The sequence below is a fragment of the Mobula hypostoma genome, chromosome 17 (genome assembly GCF_963921235.1).
Source record: "Mobula hypostoma chromosome 17, sMobHyp1.1, whole genome shotgun sequence".
Taxonomy (NCBI): domain Eukaryota; kingdom Metazoa; phylum Chordata; class Chondrichthyes; order Myliobatiformes; family Myliobatidae; genus Mobula; species Mobula hypostoma.
In genome coordinates this window covers 34,192,072-34,214,699 of record NC_086113.1, presented here as the reverse complement: position 1 = coordinate 34,214,699, position 22,628 = coordinate 34,192,072, and the positions used below count along the sequence as shown (strand labels likewise).

The 22,628-nt window shown below is 40.2% G+C and overlaps 2 protein-coding genes across 2 annotated transcripts in view; one reads left to right on the top strand and one right to left on the bottom strand.

Moving 5' to 3' along the window:
- The first annotated feature begins 883 nt into the window (after positions 1-883).
- Positions 884-3,170, top strand: LOC134357719 (forkhead box C1-A-like). The gene has a single exon (XM_063069341.1). The coding sequence runs from the start codon at positions 1,253-1,255 to the stop codon at positions 2,672-2,674; it is 1,422 nt and encodes a 473-aa protein (XP_062925411.1). The 5' UTR covers positions 884-1,252; the 3' UTR covers positions 2,675-3,170.
- Positions 3,171-14,532: 11,362 nt separating this feature from the next.
- Positions 14,533-22,628, bottom strand: part of gmds (GDP-mannose 4,6-dehydratase) — a 668,214-nt gene continuing 660,118 nt past the window's right edge. The window contains exons 11-12 of the mRNA XM_063069704.1: positions 16,536-16,604; positions 14,533-16,248 (exon numbers count right to left, since the gene is read on the bottom strand). Of these exons, the coding sequence (XP_062925774.1) occupies positions 16,186-16,248; positions 16,536-16,604 (132 nt within the window). The 3' untranslated portion in view covers positions 14,533-16,185. The remainder of the gene's footprint in view (positions 16,249-16,535; positions 16,605-22,628) is intronic.

Below are 22,628 nucleotides of genomic sequence, written 5' to 3'. Positions count from 1 at the left end.
CTGCTACATCCCGCTGTTTGAGCAGTATCTTAGCATTTCATCTCCTTCAAAAGTAAGTGTTTAAGACTTTAACACGAGTTTTGAGAGCTGTTGCCGTTTTGTGCTCATTACCGAGTTGCGGTGTGAAAGGTTCTTTAAGAACCAGTCGTGCAGACATACATCACATCTCAATGCACAGTCAAATTCCATTCTTCCAACTAAAACCCGCCATCGTGCCACTGAGATAGTTTTGCAAACAAAGGCTTTGCTTAATAAAGTTGTTTTTAAAAAGTTTATCACTAGTAGGAGAGATCGTTCATCTACGAAATATTCAAACAGCAGTTCCTTTAAACGAAGCGAATACGGCCATTATTTACGAATAATATTTTAAATGAGATCTGGGAGTTTGTTTGCGCTGTGCCTAGCGTGTTTATATTATCTGTGCTGCCCTGTCCTGCCTCATTATTATCGGTTTATTCCTGACCGGACTAAAAGTATTTATGTCAATAACTTTTAAAGATATTCCTATCTTTATTTTTTTTCTGGCGTTACTTTATAAATCTAGGTTAGTAACAGAGATTCCCTCATCCTTAAAAGTCTTGCGCAAGTCGCTCAAAAAGGGGGGCGAAACGATAAATGTGGAGAATAGGGGTGAAATGCTCAGAAAGGGGACATTGTCTTTTTAAGCGCCGTGCTTGTGGTACTGAACGGGGAGCTGGCTGGCGTTAGAAGTGGGATGGGGCATCGAGACGCCACCTAGGTTCTAGGATGTGTGTGTGCGTGTGTGTGGCCAGAAACAGCAGCAATTCCATGGAGAGACGGTAGCGCCTTCAATTGGATATTGATGCCTCGGGGAGGGGCTGCAGCTGGGTAAAAAAAACTAACTGCGTAAAAGTCTTGTCAAGTGACGGATGCTCAAAGTTTAGAAGTTTTCCAATTCAGTCTGCCACCCCGCGGAAAGAAGAAGAAAATATATATATATATATGAAAAAGTTTGGAGCGAAGAGTTAAACTCGAGTACAACTTGGAAAAGTTTGGATTTCTCTCTCCTCTTCCATCGCTGTGTGTGTGTGTGTGTGTGTGTGTGTGTGTGTGTGTGTGTGTGTGTGTGTCTGTGTGTGTGTGCGCGTGTGTGTGTGTGTGTGTGTGTGTGTGTGTGTGTGTGTGTGTGTGTGTGTGTGTGTGTGTGTGTGTGTGTGTGTGTGTGTGTGTGTGTGAAGGTATTTCAGCGGGGGAGGACCAGAAGTTTTGCTTCGCAAGGCGGAAGGCAGCGATGCAAGCTCGCTACTCGGTATCGAGTCCCAACTCTCTGGGAGTTGTACCCTATATCAGCGAACAGAATTACTACCGAGCAGGTCCGGGCTACACGGGAATGCCGGCCCCGATGAGTATGTATTCACATCCAGCCCACGAACAGTATGCTGCTGGTATGCCTAGACCTTATGGACACTATACTCCGCAGCCGCAGCCGAAGGACATGGTGAAACCTCCGTACAGTTACATCGCCCTCATTACCATGGCCATTCAGAACGCGCCGGACAAGAAGATCACTCTGAACGGGATTTATCAATTTATTATGGAACGGTTCCCCTTCTACCGGGAGAACAAGCAAGGCTGGCAGAACAGTATCCGCCACAACCTCTCGCTCAACGAATGCTTCGTCAAAGTGCCCCGCGATGACAAGAAGCCGGGTAAAGGCAGCTACTGGACCCTGGATCCGGACTCTTACAACATGTTCGAAAACGGTAGTTTCTTGAGGAGGAGGAGGCGCTTTAAGAAAAAGGACGCCATCCGGGAGAAGGAAGAGAAGGATCGGCAGACCAAGGAGCCGCAGCCCAGACAGCAGGCTCAGGAATCGGAGAAAGCCGCCAACTCTCAGCCCATGAGGGTGCAGGAGATTAAGACGGAGAATGGCGCCCCGTCCCCTCCCCTCGCCGCCTCCCCCACCCTCAACATGGTGCCGAAGATCGAGAGCCCCGACAGCAGCAGCCTGTCGAGCAGCAGCCCTCACAGCATCCCGTCCAACAGGTCCATGAACCTGGACAACCCCGAGCACCATCCGCAGGCCTTCAGCGTGGAGAACATGGTCACTTCTCTCAGGCGCTCGCCGCACAACGCCAATGAGCTCAGTACAAGTCTGGTCGCTTCTTCCAGGACAGGTATAAGCCCTTCCATATCCCTCAGTTACTCGTCTAGCCAGCCGTCCATCTACAGCTCTTCGTGTAGCCAGAACATGAGTTCCGGGACAAGCGGCGGCGGTTGCGCCGCCACTTACCATTGTAACATGCAGGCTATGAGCCTCTATTCCGGGGACAGAGCCGCTCACATGCCAGCCAGCGTCAGCGCCGTGGACGAGACTTTACCAGACTATTCCATTCCCACCACCACCGTCCCTTCCTCCTTAACTCACGGGCTGAGCAACGGGCAGGAGGGACCTGGAGCTGGGCGCCTGGCCACTTGGTACCTCAATCAGGCCAGTGATCTGAGTCATCTGGCCGGCAGCGCGTACGCGGGCCAGCAGCAGAACTTCCATGCGGTCCGAGAAATGTTTGAGTCGCAGCGGATCGGCCTGAGCAACTCCGCCGTCAGTTCCGCACATGTCAATGGGAATAACAGCTGCCAGATGTCCTTTCCCGCCGCCCAGACACTTTACCGCACTTCGGGTTCGTTTATCCATGACTGCAGCAAGTACTGACAGAAACGTTTACAAACTATTTTATTTTTTGTTTCTTTAATACGCAAGCAACAACAGTCTGGGTTTATATATCTATTTCATATCTGTATATAAACAGAAAACAATTTCCATTTGAAATTTGAGTAAAAGGAAAGTGTTACTCCAAATGAAACGTAAGTTGCTTTTATTTTGGGGGATAAATGTTGTTTAAAATATTAAAAATGTGTGTCAAATTTATTAAAAGTTCATAGCAGCTTACTTGAACTTGTTATAAATCGTCTTATAGTAATTTATTTTAATGTGTAGTAGAATATTCCTTTTTGAAACGTGGACCAAACTCCCCAAAGTGTTCTCGTGATAACTCGAAAGGCTCCCTCAAGTGTTTTGATTTCTCGATGTTACACTTTCCATTATAAAAGGGAAACTGTATTACACGTTTTACTTCTTTCTCCTTTTATTGAAAGTATTGAGAAGGCATTGCATTGTTTGTTTATAAATAAATTACAATTCGATTCGAGTGCTAACATGTCTATTGTAAACTAGAGTCATCGGTCTATCGACTTTTGCTTTACAACTGTAGGTTCGACCATTGACAGGGAGTTTGCATCCGTACATTGCGAATGTAGGAAAGCAACATAGTAGTTTACTGGACAAGGACTGAAATAGCTACATATAGCCTCCCAAACTTTCCTACATCAAATCGTGTCGCTTTGGGAGGGAGGGGGAATATACGTGTGGTGTGCGAAACGTTGCATTGAAGCAGACAGAGAGGAAGGTGCCCAATGCCAATGTGTGCATGTATCGTCAGCCATAGTTGACATTTGGGGGTGGGGGGGGGTACTGTCCCTTATCAACCCTGCTATCTAACGACAGCAATTAGCCAATGATTGCAATTGTTTTCTTGCTTGATTGCTGCCAAATTAGAGCAATCAGACAACGATTTAAAGATATAATAATCACATGTGGAGTCTTTTATAAAAACTGACATCAAACTTATACGATAGTTTGCTGCGTTCCGATTAATCCATCGCTTCTTGAAAGCGGCATTGGAATACTTAAGATGATTGCCCAGCTAACTTGCTGTGAAGTCGTTGCAGGGGGCAGCCGTTTCTTTTTGACATTCTCTTTCTAATTACACCACCAATCTAATATACACTGTTTGCTAAAAGAACACAAAGATTGCGTAAAAAAAACAAGTTTCTTACAAAGGCGATTTCTCGTCCTGCTGTATGTATATATTAAACAAAATTGGAAAAATGTTTTAATTACCAAATACTATTTTTAATATGAAGTTGACAACCCGCTCTTGCCTTAAGATGGGCGAATGCAAAAGCACTCTCGGGTTTATGGGAATGTCTACTGTTAAAGTTACACTATTCGGAATCTTCGGTTAACTCTCACGCTGAAACTCTGATTACCGGAAGCCGGTTGACCAGTCACGTCATTTTCCCCTCTCAGCCCCTTCCCAAGAAAAATATAATCGAATTAAGCTGCTAGCGCTTTACCGGCCTACACAGGATGGATTAATCAGAATTTGTTTTATATTTAGGTGAAGATCAAAGGAAGATTGATTTAACTTTTGATATCCAAGTCAGTTTCAACAGTGATTTAAGCGCCAAATCTTCTTGGCTTGCAGTTTTGTCGTAAGGCTGACAAGGATGGACAATCCAATCAGCATTATTTTTTACTATCCTCTGTGAGACTGCAGCCAGGTAGGCCCTGGCCCTCTGTAGTGTTAGAAACCTGCGCACATAAGGATTTAAACAAGGCCCAGCCTGGAAACCTACCACTCTAGAGAGAGACAAGATTTTGAATTAGCAGCCTACAGTGGCTGGCATCACCAGTGCCACCTTGTTCAAGCCATACATACGTATCCGTCAAGTGTACGAAATACTGATCGTTTGGATTTCAATGTATCTGGCCTTTTGTGTTGAAGCGTATTTTCCAAAGCCCACAACTGCAAACCATATTCTTGTATTGTTTGTGGGGATATCCACTTTACACAGTGCAACAGCTAAAAGAGAACATTACATTAGCCAACAGGCCTCCCAGACAACACACGAGTATTAGCAGCAGTACGATTTACTGAATGTACCTTCTAAAAGAAGTAACCCTGGGAGACAGTTCCCTTGCCCCGCAATTCCTACACCATTAAACAAATATTTTAATGTTATTATAGATCATCGGGAAAAAAAAGCTCAGTGATAGTTGAAGCATGATCTACTTTGGAGATAATTGTTCTGTTAAATTAAAATTGGCCACAAAATCCAACTGCCTCTTTTGCAGGTCAATTAATTTGCTTGAACTAACGTGATTGAGGTCACTGAGATAGGCCTGTGTAATGTGATCACTTTAGTCTAATCGAGTTCTATTAGACACGGAGCCGCACTGTGATTAACTGTTTACACACCGTTCCTATAGTTTGTTTAAAATACACCCGTGTGTGTTAAGAATCGAAAACATAATTGTAGAGTTGAAATAGATTTCGCTTCTGACATTTCATAGGTAGTAAACACGTCTGGATGCGTTATTTTAATTACGATGGCCGCCCTATTCCCTATTAAAATTCGACGATGTTTGAATTTTCGTTCATGCTGATAAAATTTTAAACATGATGAACACTAACGTTAGTTCAAGTATGTTTGCTTATGGATATATACGGAAACACGCTTATACCATATTCTCCGTAATGAATAGTCCCCAGGGATTGATAGTAACTATTAGCAGCAGTTTGAACAGAGGAAAGCAGTTCTTAATATATGCCAATTTATATTTCAAATGAATCTTTATATTCCAAGTTAACCGCCAAACCAAGTTAAATCTCACCTTGTAAGCATTATTCAACTCATTTAATGGACAGTGTTAAGTGTAATGAATAGATCTCGTGAGTAAAGGTTGTTTCCTTGATGGGGGGTGGGTGGGGAGAACACACCAGGTATATAGTAATCAGAATATATAATCCACTACCGACTTCAAAATGTGTGTGGGCGAAGAAAGGGAGCAATAATCTTAGTAATATTCCAATAAATTCTATGTCCTGTAAATTTGTACTTAATTCTATAAAGCAAACTGAGAATATTGTTAATACATTTTAATCAAAACCCAAATTGTAATGTTTGGAATAGCTGTTAATTTTGTTTTAAAGAAGCTAAATTTGAAGTATACTCGGACATGATGGGGGTGACAATTTCGAGTAATCGTTGATAAACTAAGTACGCAATGACAGATTCATCACTAAATTACTATTAAGGTCTTTTTAAATAATGATAGCTTGATGTCTGATCAAGTTAAAGTTTAAAACAATGGCTAGTAGTGTATGAACTGTTGAATTAAATATGTAAATAAAAATTTTAAAAAAGTAATATTATTCCCAACGTGGGATCCACGGGCCCCTCAGTTAATGGTACGGCTCCATTGCAAAATAAAAAGTTGGGAACCTCTGCTCCCTAGAGAATGATTTATTTGGCAGGAACAAAAAGTTGAAGTCTAGGTTGTTTGTACAATATGATACTATGTAGTATTATGTGCCGAGTTAAGGTGATATAAAATGAATTACTGATTATATTTAATACTATAATAGAATTATGTTTTATGACTGTGAAGTGCAAACATTTGCATGTATTTTATCCTAGTATATAAACCCTTAAAACTGAAATAATAATCGTGTATTTAACTATTCAAAAGCATTACAAAACGACATAGAATTAAAATGGTTATTAGAAAGTTAGGTTTAAGTACAAACGGATAGACTGCATTATGGCAAAACCGCGTGGACACCCGGGGAGAAAAAATACGTAGGAAAATTATTCTAATCTAATGCAACGTGTAAAAGTGATTTGCAAATTACCCCCAAATGTCAGCTATGTCTTTTCATTGAAACAAATGAGCTGGTCGAGTCTAGTTTCAATTACATGTTCTGATCCCAGCTAATTGAAAACGAATTGTTGCATTTCGTAAATAGGATATATGTCATATAGAAATACAAGTGATTTAATTATTATACATAATATATTATGTATATTCGTGTAGTATGTAACTGCTATTTTCACCCCCGTAGATGCTAATACTTACTTTATAATGGGCGAATTATGGACAAACATGGAGTTAGATAGCGAGGTAAATGGGGTCAACACCAAATGTGACTTCTGATAAATATTTCTCAGAGTGGGGCTAAGAATGTACTTCGGGGGTATGATGGGAGTGCAACCAGCACTCCTGCCTAGTAGCACGTTAATTCATTTATTGGATTTAAAATACATAATTTCGGAATTACTTCAGTTGAATGAATGGAAGGTAACAACTCCCTACTTAGTCTCGCATTTGGAGTAATATTTAAATGTAAGACAACCTTGTTTTAATAATTGAGATTTTTCTTGTTTAAATTGGCTATGCATCTACCCATTAAACCAGTGGATTAAGTGTCAGGAATTTCACAGACAAACTGCACCGTGGTATCTTATTTGTTATTTTGGCTTTGCAGTCGTTTTCAATATTCAAACAGCACATGAGAAACTCTCTCTCTCAAGTTGCCGGGACTCCTCGAGATTCCGTCCTCTCGATTAAGAAAAATAAATACTACAGTTGTATATTCTGGCCGCACTGAGCCTTATTTGGAAAATATTACAAAAATGGATGCATTGGGAAATCTCTTAAATAACATGGGAATGACAGCTACGTGTCTGCAAATCATTACTTCAGCGCTTCGACTGTTCAACCCATAGTCAAGACATCTCATATTATCAGTGGGTGACCTATAATACATACCTACAAAGGCACAAGGAGACGTGTAGCATGCGAGGTGAAGAAAACATTTAAGAAAAAAAGATGGGTATAAAGACAGTATTGCTGCAAGCAAATATCGATACATAGAATGCGCACGCGTCTGTTAGTTTTTTACGCTATATTGATATGTTTAAAATGTTTAAGGGGGATTTAATTAAACTGCAAGTTACACAAACTTATACATAAATCTTCCATTTAAACACATTTCATTAAAAAAATCAGGCTAAGTATAAACGTTCTTGTCGGATACAGATGGGGGGTTGGTGCGCCGTATTTGTTCCATTTCATCCCGTACACTGACTGCCGCGCTTCGTGCAGTTTAGGCATGATGTTAAGCTACGGAAGAGACGGCAGTGTATTTCCATGGTTTCCAGTACCTTTGTATGAATAGAGTTGCATAAATATATATATGCCAATATGCATGCGCATTCTTAGATATTCGGTGCCTAACATTAATTTAAAAAACATTAATTGTCTCCAGTCTAATAAACAAACGTCGCGTTAGGAAGAAGATTGATTGAATACATGCAACTAAATCTGACGAGTCCAGGAAGAAATAAAATTCAATCAGTGTGCGGAATCATTTTTCATTAGACGGAAAAGCACAGGGCGTAATGCAGCCAGAGGTCAGTGCAGGGGATGTCAGCTAAACAACTCCACGGCAAAAATGAGACCAACAAAAAGTATTTGGCTGGGTTACATTAAAACTCATTTTGTTCTTCGGTTCATTGCTTTGAAAAGCTATTTTACCAGATATAACTTAAAAGCATTTTATTTTATAACTTACCCCAATTAATGCTAACGTGTTTATAGCAGTTTGACGCTTAAATGAATATGTTCTGAATATATGCTTAAATTAGTGATTATGATAATAATAATGATGTCTTTGTTTTACAGTGGTTTCAAGTTTCAGACGTCCCTGCCCGTTTGTTTTAGTAAATGATAGGAATTGTTATGTTCTTTGGCTGCTCCCTGGGTTCACTGACGATCTGCTGTGCTTGGTCAGAACAGATTGTCCCGTATATTTTTGTTCTATAGTCAGTGATGTGTTCCACATTGTCTTGAACTGATGCCATTCGCATGCAACTGATTTCAGTCTAGTTTGGGTGAAAGGGTCAAGATTTTACTTTCGATTTTAGTTGATGCAAAGCCACTGGTTGGCTCCCCTACTATTATTTTCAATCGCGCTGTAACTCAAGCGTCAGAATAAACTCAAGTTGCAAAGCTCCAGGTCAGAGCTGATTATAGGGTTGGGTGGCCGACAATTTTTTCCCTAAATAAACACAGCTTGATTCAACATGGGTGGTAAACGGACCAATTTTCACAAACACTTTGGGAAAGGGTTTCGTGTGGGGGTAGGGTTGGTGGTTGCTTTTGTGGGTGTCATAGCGAGAAAGAACAACAGGGGACTAAAGTTACCTGCGCTGCACAAACAGATAAGCAGCCCCGACACTTTAGATCCGTTCAAATGGAGATGAAGTGGGAATTCTCGCAGGAAAACACTAGCAAACGGCAGCTCAGGGACTTTCAAGCAGGAAAGTTCAGGGCACGTCCTAGTGCCCCTGGGGAATTAGCAATGAAACCATGATAATGTGACTTATTTCAATAGCAAATTCTATTCTCTCTCTCTCTCTCTCTCTCTCTCTCTGTATGTGTGTGTGTGTGTGTGTGTGTGTGTGTGTGTGTTGTAGAAAGGGGTAACAGGGAAAGATGGAGAGGGCAAGTGTTGGAAGAAAGCAGTTTCAAAACTTAATAGTATGAACTTGTAACTCATATAAAAACAGGGCATTAAACGCCGGATTTACATAACTACAAATTGAGCTATAAATGCATTTTGTGGCCTCACTTCTGACCAAGATACAGATTGTGGGTTACAAAGTTATAGCTGACTCTTATTCACGCTACTGGGGTCACTGTATGTTTCAACACAGATACAGCTAGTAACCAGATGGATCGAGAAGTACTTAAGACTGTGTTTCTCCTTTTTTATTAGCCCCCCCCCCCCCGCTGATATTCTGGGCTCAGACTATATTTCAACCTCAGCCCAAAAACGTTTCCTTCACTCGAACATCATGGGGAGGTTACATCTTCTCTTATCCTCAGACTTTTGTTGTAAATGCCACAGGGTATAGATTCCAAATTGCTCCCGGCAAAGATAACAACTATATAGTAGCCCAAATTCTAAATTAATTTATACAACAGGGAGATCTATTAAGAGCTTTGGTACGTTATTATTCTTGGTTAATTTTATAAAGGCTTAGAGTCCTTGTGCAAAGAAGCCTATACTTTTAGTAACACGTACAGAGTGCTGGAGGAACTCGGCAGGTCGGGCAGCATCTATAGTAATGAATAAATAGCCGACGTTTCGGGCAAAAGAAGTGTCTCGGCCAGAAACGGCGAATATTTGTTCATTGCCTGACCTGCCGAGTTCCTCCAACATTATGTGTGCGCTGCTTTAGATTTCCAGTATCTGCAGACCTTCTCGTGTTTATATTTTAATAACACTGAGTTAGCTTAGTCTCACCCCTTCACGTCCTTCAGTGAGAGTTAGCGGATTTCTAAAGTAAACCCCGTATTTAATCATATAGTTAGTCCAGGCACAATATTGGACCTGATAGTTTTTCTCTTTTATTCTGTATATCGGGGAAAATACTTAAGAATTGAAAACAGCGAAAAGTCACGGTTCACCAGAGATAAGGATCACGAGGTGTCGGCTACTTATTCTCCCAACTCGCTGCCTTTGTGATCCCACCAGAAAACCGACGCCAAACTGGAATCCAGGAGGGTTTAAAGCATTTTCTTGACTTAGGCGGAGACTTTGATATAGAGTGAATTATTTCTCTAATAATAAAGGTAAATAATTATTACTGTGCTGACTTTCCTTGAGGTTGGAACTCCGGAGAGACATCAGCTTAACTCCCGATTAGTCTGAAGTTGTAAAGACTTCACACAATTTTCCCAGTCTTTGGAGTGGTACACAAACAGACCATTACTCACATTTCCACCAATACAAACATAGAAGGCATGGATATTTTATTTAGCTGGTACCACAGTTCATCATAGAATCTTCTATCCAGAAATCCGTCCATTTTATCTGGAGTGGTTGCTCTGATGTTAACCAGCGGTTTTAGTTCATGGTATATTTCACATACAATGCTGAACACAGGGCGGTATCTTGCATTTAAGTTAGATAGAAGAGTAATAACCGCTCTTTGTAAACAGATGGAAGAACAAATAATGATTGCGCATGTTGCGGATTATCAAGATTCAAGATTGTTTCAAGATTCAAGATTGTTTAATGTCATTTCCTGTAGACAAGTGCAAAAAAGAACAAATGATACTCCGGATCCGAACACAAAAAAAATCCACAAAAGATAAACAACACAATAATAATAATAATAATAGGCATGATAAATACATAAAGTAGCTTTTTGTATGTCCATAAAGTGACGCTAGGCACAGGACAACTGTGATGTTTGATGAGATCGAACTATGGGTAAAATACAAAGTATATCTTCTCTCCCAATCATTGAAGTATTTTGTCTAATTGCAGAGTAAAATCAGTAGAAAATCAGACTTGAAAATCTGCAGCCGCTTCTGGGAATTGTCTTTAATCCTGTGGGGAATGCAGTAGCAGATCTGCACAGTATCAGCAAATGGAATATTTGAGCTTTCTCATTCCTTGGCAACATGTCGCGAATGAGACCCGATTTAATCAAATGTTTCTATCAGGCAATACTCGTTTATTGAATATAATTCTGAAGCTTTTAAAAAGTAACCTGAATGGTGATCAGAAATATCGGCGTAGTCATCAGATGAACGAGGCCTCTAAATTCTCCGCGTCCAGGTGTCTGCTCACGTTGTAAGGCATCATTCTGATATAATTTGGATGTGTTTACTATTCTGCACGGCATTCACAAAATGTCAAAATATAAAAGAATTTGGGTGTGTGAGTCCCATTTTCATTTTCTGCAAAATTAGAAGGCAAGGCTGGATTATACAGCTTGATTCACTCTGCTCTAATATTGACAACGAAACACCAGAGCTACAGTTCAGTGTCATTGCAGTACTCATTTCCTTTCGATACAAGCCCGAAGCTCTGCCAATGCCAACAGGCAGACTACAAGGCAGCTACACGTTGTGGACAGGATGACAGAACTGCAACTACAAGTTAGAGAATTGCAGCACCTGGGCAGATTGTGCACATTAAAGGGACGCTAAAACCTTTCAAATATCAACGCCACTGGCTCTTAATAACTCGAGATTTGAAACTTAGTATTGCGTAATCCTCTAACATTTGATTGAGTTTGTAAAAATATTTCTTCAAGAGAATAGTCTTTCGTTTTAAAGCAACCTTTGCATTTACACTGAATTTTGATTTATATTTGTTACTTTCTCCAAGAAGTGCCCGGAATTTTAAAATCACGTTTAATTAAAATATCACTCGTGTCTACATTTATATAATAGTTTATGAACAAAATTGCGACGAAGCTTGCTGTGGAGTAACTGTGGAACTGAATGACTATTCAACCAATGCATGTAGTAAAATCTTATATAAGTCTAAGCTTTAGAAGTTACGTCTTTACCCAAAGAACAATGTTTATTAATACAATATTACTGTATCATTGTAAATGCAATCTGAAAGGTAATTAATTTACATTTTAAGACTCAGGTTAAATGGTCTAGATTAGTAAAGTGCTGCGTGTAAGCATCTCTTTACTGCAACCATACAAAAAATTATTAGCACAATTTTTGTGGAAATTCATTGACGCAATTTGCATACCACAATCGAACAAAACAGAACCTTTAAGTACCGTTTAGTGTTTTTGTTTTGTGTAAAACACACTCCGCAATACCGCAGATTGTGCTGAATATGAAAATAGGACGCTAAAATAGGTGACTGGATATTGTTGTGCTACTTGATCTGAGTATTTCCAGTACTTTCTGTTTATGTATATTATCATGCAATCCCGTTGATAAATCTTGACCAGTAAATGATCTTTTAAAGTGTTCAACATAAAAATACATCGATTAATGTTCAAATTATTGTCAACTGCAGGATTTTATACTACGCCAGTTTCAATCGTAATTTAACATTAAAACATATACTTATTAACAATTATCTAAAACTAAGATTAATTCTGAGCATATAATTGTGAATAAATCAACATATTTTTCATTTAAATGTTTAAAATATGGCATTTTGAATCGGGCGCTTTATACACAGAAGCTTAAGGTGGAGTTTTCCCTCTTCAAATAACACATTCAGGGCCGGGGGTTTCAGGTATTCTGCAACTTTGGTAGGTCGTGGTCAGGGATATGTAAGTGGAATCGACAGAAGAGCAGCGCGTGATCATCAACGGGAAAGGTCTAGAGACCAGGAGTGATTGACAATCTGATGTCATGTGGACTAAGGAGTTCAAATACCGAAGCACTTGGGTCAACTTGGAACCTGTCTGGACATCTCTCCTTCGTGTCACAGGGACACTGGGCGTTTATCCTCATCAATCACTCTATTAGGGTACATTTTTAGAATCTTAAACTACATAATAGGTTCGCTGATTTGCGCGCGCCCTTTTCGCCATATAGTTTACAGTCAGTTTAATTTACAAGCTTACACAGAACAGAGATTTGGCTATTTTTGATCTTTGTGAGGAAAACTGAAAATGTAACATTTCCCTCTCCATATTTCGAGAATTTATACTTGAAGAACAATCGACTGTGTGGCATAAATTACCAAAGACATTAATGTTCATTTATTTTTCTCTATTGGAAACTGAAGGCAACAAGATTTTTCCGTCATGCCAATTTAAGAATGAACTCAACGCATTGTTTCCCCGCTCTATTCAGAACTAACACTAGGAAAATGTCTTTATACACCAATCTGGGATTCATCCCTGTCTCTCGACACAGTTAAAACGCGAGACAAGTCGCGCTGTCGTGTTTCACTGTCATAATGTGAAGTATATACATTACAATATCATTCATCAATTTTCCTGAAAATATTTTAAAATTAAATCGTTGCGTTCTCAAAAGTTAATTTTTACAACAAATGTTCATGGTAAAAAATCTTACAGAGTTAAAACTACAGGAACAAATATTGAATTGGAATTTGCCAAGAAGGCAGCCTTGACTTGATGCGTGCGAATGAAATATTCTATCCTGTTCAATAAGATAACATCCGACGAATTTTTAGTTGAAGGTGATTCTGGAAATACACCGCGACGTTTTCCCAATACCGGCTTTTCTCCCCTGTATATATTCTGTGAAGTACTAAATAATTAATTATATAAACAACTTTTTAAAACTAATGACCGAGGTGTCCGAATATGGATGAGATTTCCAAAACAGTCCACGCTGAACATTTATAATCAAATGATCGTTTATCTGACTGCTTAGCAGCATTTCTTGGAAACAATTAGACTCAATGGAAATAAAGAAAACGTACTTCGGGTTCAAAGGTTTGCAGCGCGGTACTTTAAAGAAAAAAGGCATGCAGATTTAAATACATCTGAGGCAATGCCTTCATTTGAAGAGTACGATATAAACGTGTTCACTTCGGATAAGGCTTTCTTTCACCAGCTGAGGGCAACTGTGGTCAGTCAGAACTTGAAGAACAAATAGGTCTTTTTCGCAGACTGTAGACAGGCCACGAACGGATCCGACATCTAAGACCTCTCTCCCGCCAACAATCCCCAAGTTCGGACGTTTGCTGATTTTTTTTTTGTTTGAAGATTAGGAAATAACTGCGAGGGTTTTATTATATTATGGAGTGTCAGGTTAATCTATTTTGAGGCTATGATCAACTGTTCGATGCTTTGTAACGATGTTTCTTGCACCTGTGATCAGCCTGCTGTAAGCCGGTGTCTTTTTCGCCAGAGTTCTTTAGCGATGTCTACTCACATATGTTCTCGATTATACTCAACAAGTCCCACTGTCTGACTGCTGGGAAATTTAGCCTGTTATGAGGTGTTCTGTTAATAAATCAAATTAGCCAAATCTGCGCAACGAAGAGAAATAAAAGCCCAGTTTACGTTAAATGTATCGAATATAACTCATTATTTGCCAGAATAGCTCCGCATGTCTAATGTTGCCCCCGTGGCAAGATCAACGATGTGATCGCGGGAAAATGCGCCGACCATTTATTTTACCGAACGGTAAACGGAATTGGAATTGGACAAAAGAAAGGTCACCAAGAAAATGCGCATTTGAGTAAACCACTTGCTTTATTACAACCAGATCATACAGATTAACTTCTTAAACCCAACCCAGGCAAACACCACGTTTCTATCCCCCACCTGGAGCGCTATAGCTTCTTCCTTTCAAATGATTACAACTCCAACCCAGCTACACTTAAACCGACCAATGATTAAAGTGACTTTTTTTTGTTTTCTTGCCTGTGCCAGCATCGGGGAAATCAAATAATGGGCACTTTTTAAAAAACTCAGCAACTTCACAATGAACAAATGTATGGCTGTAAACTTAATCCTGGTTCGACATTTGTTTATTTGCGGCAGCCTCTTTCCCCGATTTACTGTAATCAAGTCTGAAAATATGATTAGCTCGATTAATGTCTTAAAGGTGGTCCGTCTGACTTTAAAACAATTTGAAAATACTTCACTTTAAACGTTAAGACTAACAGTATAAGAACCGAAGAACTGTGGCGATTTCTGTGGAGGAAGGAGACTTTTTCTGGGAATGGGGGTGGGAGTTCCGGATTCAGGATAAACTGCGAGATTTGATGGATAAGATTCAACATTGAAAGCTTACAGTGAGGATGAAACCCAGCGTTCAACAGAACCGCCTCTTAAACCTTAGGGGGAAAATAAAGCTTCTGGTGAAAGAGTACGTTTTAAAACAAAGATGCTAATTATTCTTACGTTAAATTATGTGTACTGAGTATATTAAAAATCGCCAGCATCTCAGCACCACCACCACGGAGACGGACTGGGGTCTAATTATAGAAAGCAGGGAGCGGAACCCAAAGGGCACAGAGCTGCAGGTTGAATGTGCGAAATACAGAAGGAGCTTTTACAAACAGATTGCCATCGTTTCCCTGAAATTGTTCCTCTTACGTCCACAAACCCTCATTAAGTTTTCCAAGGAATTTCTCTTTGCTGTGCCTAGGAAAACGAAGCCCACTTTCTTCATTGAAAGTTAGACATTCACACTGTGTGAATGAAATATGTTCTTTAAAGCCAGTCAGTAAAGATGTCCATGTCATGATCTTTATAACAGTAAAAATGGTATTTTGTTATAAAATATCGCCTTTCCAATTCTACAGGAATGAAATAATATCGTGGGAGTTAGAATTAATATAACGCCCACACTTAATGTAAGCAATGAATTGTTCGAAATCGGCACCATCATATTTTAACGAGGCAGGAGTTACTTTAAGTAACTGAACCATTTTAAACAACACCCTATTTAATACAGTAAGTTACAAAATCATGATTATTCCTGAACCTCATTCAAAGCTTCATTCAGTTTACAAATAAATTTCAATATTAAAGGCAGAAGTAAAATCATCAATCGTTAAAAGACAGTTCTCAACGGCATACTATGATTAATTTGTATTGTTTTGAAGCTACAGTACATTTAGCACACCGTTTAATAAACAATCACATTAGGAGCGTGATTCTCTTTCCCTTGCACATTTGAAACCTAAATCATTTTTTCCGATCATTAAATTTCATCCCATGTTCCATGAAAACATCTCATTGCTCTGCTATGCGGAATAGAATCTGGCCTCAAGCGTTTGGGTTGGCCTTCATGAGCTCGATATCAGCATCCACCATCTCCTTCACCAGTTCCTGCACACAAGCACATCAAGAGGTGTTCATTGGGACCAGCGACCGGAGGAGGAAGAAAATCGGGAGAGGTGAACATTAGACATAAGTAAACATTGAAAAGGTGCTGTATAATCAATTGCGATGGAGATAAATGTACGGAAATATCAAATTGAGAAATAAAATCAATTGCACAGGAACATGAAACTGCGCGAGTCCGATGTTGCCACTCGGCCACCCCATTTCCTACGTGAGTTCACAGAAATGCAAGCCCGTTTTGTGCAAATTTGTAAACACAAAGCAAAACTTACGTCAAAAGATACTTTTGGTTTCCATCCCAGCTTCTGTAGAGCTTTGGTGCTGTCTCCTTGTAGAAAATCCTTTAAAGAGAAGAAAGCCAAGTCAACGTCGCTGTCTAATGACTTTTACGGTGCTGTCTTTTAATGGCTTTATTGCTGCTTCTTTCACCAAAGTCCGCACAAAGCACAGTGGTAATCGAGCCCTGCGGCAGCATAGTCTCTCTGGGATGTTGCAGGTTTAAGGTCAGAGGTAAACTTGGGGTCGATTTGCTGACAGGTACCACCCTGAACGAATTCCCGCTGGCCCTCCGACAAGCAGAGACGATACCACAACATTTGACTTTACTTGTATTTCGCTCAAGTGTTAAAGCAAACAACAAACACTATCAAAAAAGCTGTTACAAAATTAGATCCGTTCTCACTCCCCAAGTATGTTAATACGGTCCTTTAATCAAAATTTGATATTTTGCTTGTGATTTAAAAACTATCTTAGTTGCTTAAAAGATTGTGATAGAATAGAGACCACATAGCATTTCAATAGAAGAGCAAGTGACATGAACGTATTTCCACAACGCACTTCTCGTCTTGCAGACCAGTAATTCACTTTTGAAGTCAACAGCCGCACAGTCGGCAGGAGAAGGACTGAAACTGGGAACGCACTCGTCCATTTTACTGACAGAATTCCAAGCCCCACATTTATTCTGCATTCACATTGAATGCCTTGAATCAACCAACGGGTCTGTTGCATTTATACCAACAAACAGTTCCCGGACAGAACACTGAAAGCGTTTAATTAACATAACGTCTCTATTTTCCTTTGCGGCCTGTATTTGATGTTTCTGCAACAAGTAATGCATTCCAACTTTAGGGCAAAATAATACAGGAAGTTTAAAGGGCTCATCAGAATTTTCAACTGATGTTCATCACTTTAACTCTAGCTTTGCTCACAATGAGTGATGTGTTGGTTTATTTATATACTTATATAACATTTGCATACTCAAATGTGCTGCTACCAAGATACCCACATTTAACCCATTGGCTTATGACTTCCACAACAGATTTGTTTTTGTGTAGTTTTTCATTGATTGTATTTATTTCACCACTCTCCTGGGAAAACCTACAACAAAATAATCTCAAGGTAGTATATAGTGACATACTTACTAAGATAATAAATTTACTTTGAACTTTTAACTTAGGAAATTTCCTGTCAAGTGGACTGAATGTGCAGCAGTTTAGTGGTTTTGTAGTTATTTACTTTTGAACCAGCTTCTTTAATGATTCCTCGTGCCATCTCATTGGGGTCTGAACTGGCTGTATGAATGGTGAGTGTTCAGTAGAGATGAACATTGTTTTTGCAACCGGCACCATAACATAAGAACAAATACATCTTACTAGACCCTACACCTGGATCTTGCAAACTCTTCTTCTCAGAATAACAGAATGCTGGGTCGGATTTTCATGTCATTTGATTCTTATGGCTGGTTTACAAAATGATAACTTCAGGATAATAATCTATGCATCAAGCCAATGCAGACCTACAAAAATGTAATGGAATATAAACTCCAATTGCCAGGATTCTGAAGTACATTAATATGTCTTAGGCACATTTAAAAATAATTCTGTAAAGCGAAAATGTTTTTAAAAATAATGAAATTAAAAGTCTCTAATTATCAAATAATTACTATAAAAGTAGTAAACAGTAAAAAAAAAGCTAAAACTAATCCAATTTTTGGTGTGACCACCTCTTTGCCTTTAAAACTGCATGAATTCTCTTCGGTACACAGTTGTGCTGTTTTATAAGAAAATCAGCTGGTAGGTGGTTCCAAGCATCTTGGAAAACTTGCCACAGTGCTTTGGCAGAGTTTGGCTGCCCAGCTTGTCTCTCCAGGTAATCCCAGAAAGCCTTGCTGATGTTGAGTTTAGGGCTCTGTGGAACCATACCATCTGAAACCATATAAAAACTTCAGGGTGCCTAAGACTTTTCCACAGTTCTGTACAGTGGGCAGGGTGGAGGTTACAATGATACTTCAGTTGTAGGAATCATTGATTAAACCACAATACAGATTGATAAACAACATTGGCTACAGATTCAATTACGTTTACAGTGTTAAATTATGAAGTTCATTTGCAGATATCTGCTCGAACCAGAGGGGATAACTTCACTCGCTGAACTGATCCTACAACCTTTGAACTCAGTTTCAGGGTCTCTTCAACTCATGTGCTTAATAATAATTATTTATTTATTTATTATTATTGGACCATAAGCTATAGCAGCAGAATTAAGCCATTTGGCCCATTGAGTCTCATCTGCCACTTCATCATAGCCGATCAGTTCCAATCTCCTGCCTTCTCCCTGTATTCTTTCATGCCTCGACTAATCAAGAATCTATCGACCTCTGCCTCAAATATACACAATGACTTGGCCTCCACAGCCGCTTATGGCAATGAATTCCACAGATTCACCAATCTCTGGATAAAGAAATTCCTTCTCATCTCAATTTTAAAAGGATGCCCCTCTATTCTAAGCTGTGTCCTCTGGGCTTAGACTCCTCCCCCCCCCGCATAGTAAACATCCTCTCCGCATACACTCTATCGAGGCCTTTCAACATTTGATAGGTTTCAATGAAGTCACCTCTCATTCTTCTGAGTTCCAGTCAGTAGAGGCCCAGAGCCATCAAACACTCCTCATATGACAAACCTTAAAAACCCGGAATCCATTTTTGTAAATCTCCTTTGAACCCTCGCCAATGTCAGCACACCCTTTCTTAGATAAGGGGCCCAAAACTGCTCACAATACTTCATGTGAGCACCTGAGACTGGGAGACATTCAGAGTCCAGCAGAGGAGGACAAAGGGATTAATTAGGAAAGGGAAAAAAGATTATGAGAGAAAGCTGGCAGGGAACATAAAAACTGACTGTAAAAGCTTTTACAGATATGTGAAAAGAAAAAGATTGGTTAAGACAAATGTAGGTCCCTTACAGTCAGAAACAGGTGAATTGATCATGGGGAACAAGGACATGGCAGACCAATTGAATAACTACTTTGGTTCTGTCTTCACTAAGGAGGACATAAATAATCTTCCGGAAATAGTAGGGGACAGAGGGTCTAGTGAGATAGAGGAACTGAGGGAAATACATTTTAGTAGGGAAGTGGTGTTAGGGAAATTGAAGGGATTAAAGGCAGATAAATCCCCAGGGCCAGATGGTCTGCATCCCAGAGTGCTTAAGGAAGTAGCCCAAGAAATAGTGGATGCATTAGTGATAATTTTTCAAAACTCTTTAGATTCTGGATTAGTTCCTGAGGATTGGAGGGTGGCTACTATAATCCCGCTTTTTAAAAAGGGAGGGAGAGAGAAACCAGGGAATTATAGACCAGTAAGCCTGACATCAGTGGTGGGGAAAATGCTAGAGTCAGTTATCAAAGATGTGATAACAGCACATTTGAAAGTGGTGAAATCATTGGACAAAGTCAGCATGGATTTGTGAAAGGAAAATCATGTCTGACGAATCTCATAGAATTTTTTGAGGATGTAACTAGTAGAGTGGATAGGGGAGAACCAGTGGATGTGGTATATTTGGATTTTCAAAAGACTTTTGACAAGGTCCCACACAGGAGATTAGTGTGCAAACTTAAAGCACACGGTATTGGGGGTATGGTCTTGATGTGGATAGAGAATTGGTTGGCAGACAGGAAGCAAACAGTGGGAATAAACAGGACCTTTTCAGAATGGCAGGCAGTGACTAGTGGGGTACTGCAAAGCTCAGTGCTGGGACCCCGGTTGTTTACAATATATATTAATGACTTAGACGAGGGAATTAAATGCAGCATCTCCAAGTTTGCGGATGACATGAAGCTGGGCAGCAGTGTTAGCTGTGAGGAAGATGCTAAGAGGATGCAGGGTGACCTGGATAGGTTAGGTAAGTGGGCAAATTCATGGCAGAAGCAATTTAATGTGGATAAATGTGAAGTTATCCACTTTGGTGGCAAAAACAGGAAAACAGATTCTTATCTGAATGGTGGCCGATTAGGAAAAGGGGAGGTGCAATGAGACCTGGGTGTCATTATACACCAATCATTGAAAGTGGGCATGCAGGTACAGCAGGCGGTGAAAAAGGCGAATGGTATGCTGGCATTCATAGCAAGAGGATTCAAGTACAGGAGCAGGGAGGTACTACTGCAGTTGTACAAGGCCTTGGTGAGACCACACCTGGTGTATTGTGTGCAGTTTTGGTCCCCTAATCTGATGAAAGACATTCTTGCCATAGAGCGAGTTCAAAGAAGGTTCACCAGATTGATTCCTGAGATGGCAGGACTTTCATATGGTGAAAGACTGGATCAACTAGGCTTAGAGTCTCTGGAATTTAGAAGATTGAGGGGGGATCTGATTGAAACGTATAAAATTCTAAAGGGATTGGACAGGCTAGATGCAGGAAGATTGTTCCCAATGTTGGGGAAGTCCAGAACGAGGGGTCACAGTTTGAGAATAAAGGGGAAGCCTTTTGAGACCGAGATGAGGAAAATCTTCTTCACATAGAGAGTGGTGAATCTGTGGAATTCTCTGCCACAGGAAACAGTTGAGGCCAGTTGATTGGCTATATTTAAGAGGGAGTTAGATATGGCCTTTGTGGCTAAGGGGATCGAGGGGTATGGAGAGAAGGCAGGTACAGGGTTCTGAGTTGGATGATCAGCCATGATTGTACTGAATGGCGGTGCAGGCTCGAAGGGCCGAATGGCTTACTCCTGCACCTACTTTCTATGTTTCTATGTGAGGCCTTACCAGTGCTTTATAAAGCTTCAACATTACATCTTTTGTTTTATATTCTAGTCCTCTCAAAATGAGTGCTAACATTGCATTTGCCTTCCTTACTACCAACTCAGCCTGCAAGGTAACCTTTAGGGAATTCTGCACTAGGATTCCCAAGACCTTTTACACCTTGGACTTTTGAATTTTCTCCATTTAGAAAATATTTTACGCTTTTATTTCTTCTACCAAAGTGCAGAACCATACACCTCCAGACACTGTATTCCATCTTCCACTTCTTTGCCTATACTCCTAATCTGTCTAAGTCTTTCTGTAGCCTCTCCACTTCCTCAGAACTACCTGTCCCTCCTTTCTTCATATTGTCTGCAGATTTGGCCACAAAGCTATCAATTCTGTCATCCAAGTCATTGACATATAATGCAAAAAGAAGTGGTCCCAACATTGACCCCTGTGGAACACCATTAATTACCAACCAGACCAGAAAAGGTTCCCTTTATTCCCACTCTCTGTATCCTTTCATGCCCTGACTAATCAAGAATCTATTAAGAGCCCACGGCATTACAGGAAAGATACTAGCATGGATAGAGCATTTGCACAGTTTGTTGTCATTTGCACATTGATCGTTTGCGCGTCATTGTTGTGTACAGTTTTTCATTGTTTCTATTATGTTTTTTTGTAATTACAGCAAATGCTCCCAAGAAAATGAATCTCCAGGTAGTGTATGGTGAGATATATATACATTGATAATAATAAATATACTGTGAATGTCATGGTCCGGTCCGTGAAGTCCGCATTCTGGTTCATGGTTCAGCCCATGAATCCTTAGTCCCAGTTTTCCGGTTTTCCCTTGTTCTGTTGGGGTGCCTCTATTGAGGCGCCTGATTCTCATTTTGGGCTGGCTACATAAATAGCTTATGGGTTCAGCTTCATTGGCTAGACAGTTCCCCTCTCTTCCCCTTTCTTCTGAAGCCTCGCCTGCAACCTTCGCCTGTAACGCTGTCAAGTTCACCTCGGAGCAAGTCTGGGGCCTTGCTGTGTCAAGATAAGGAACAGTCTGTCGTTGTTTGGAATTGTCTTTGTGTCCTCGCCTTCGCTAGGTAGGTCCGACTATTTGCCGCTACCTTTGTTGGGAACCATCTCTTTGTGTCCTTGCCTACGCTGGGTAGGTACAGCCGTTTGCCGCTACCCTGAGTGGAGAACTGTCTCTTTGTGTTCAGTGTACTGTGTATATAGAGAGCCCTGGCCCTTGGTCCTGTTCCCAAGGAGGGGGTCCTTGCTCAGTGTGCTGTGTACGAGTCCCGTCCTTATGTCCTGCTCCCAAGGAGGGGTCCTGGCTCTGTAT

Bases quoted from the DNA above. Each gene is read 5' to 3' on its own strand.
- LOC134357719 (XM_063069341.1), top strand. From the start codon at position 1,253: ATGCAAGCTCGCTACTCGGTATCGAGTCCCAACTCTCTGGGAGTTGTA.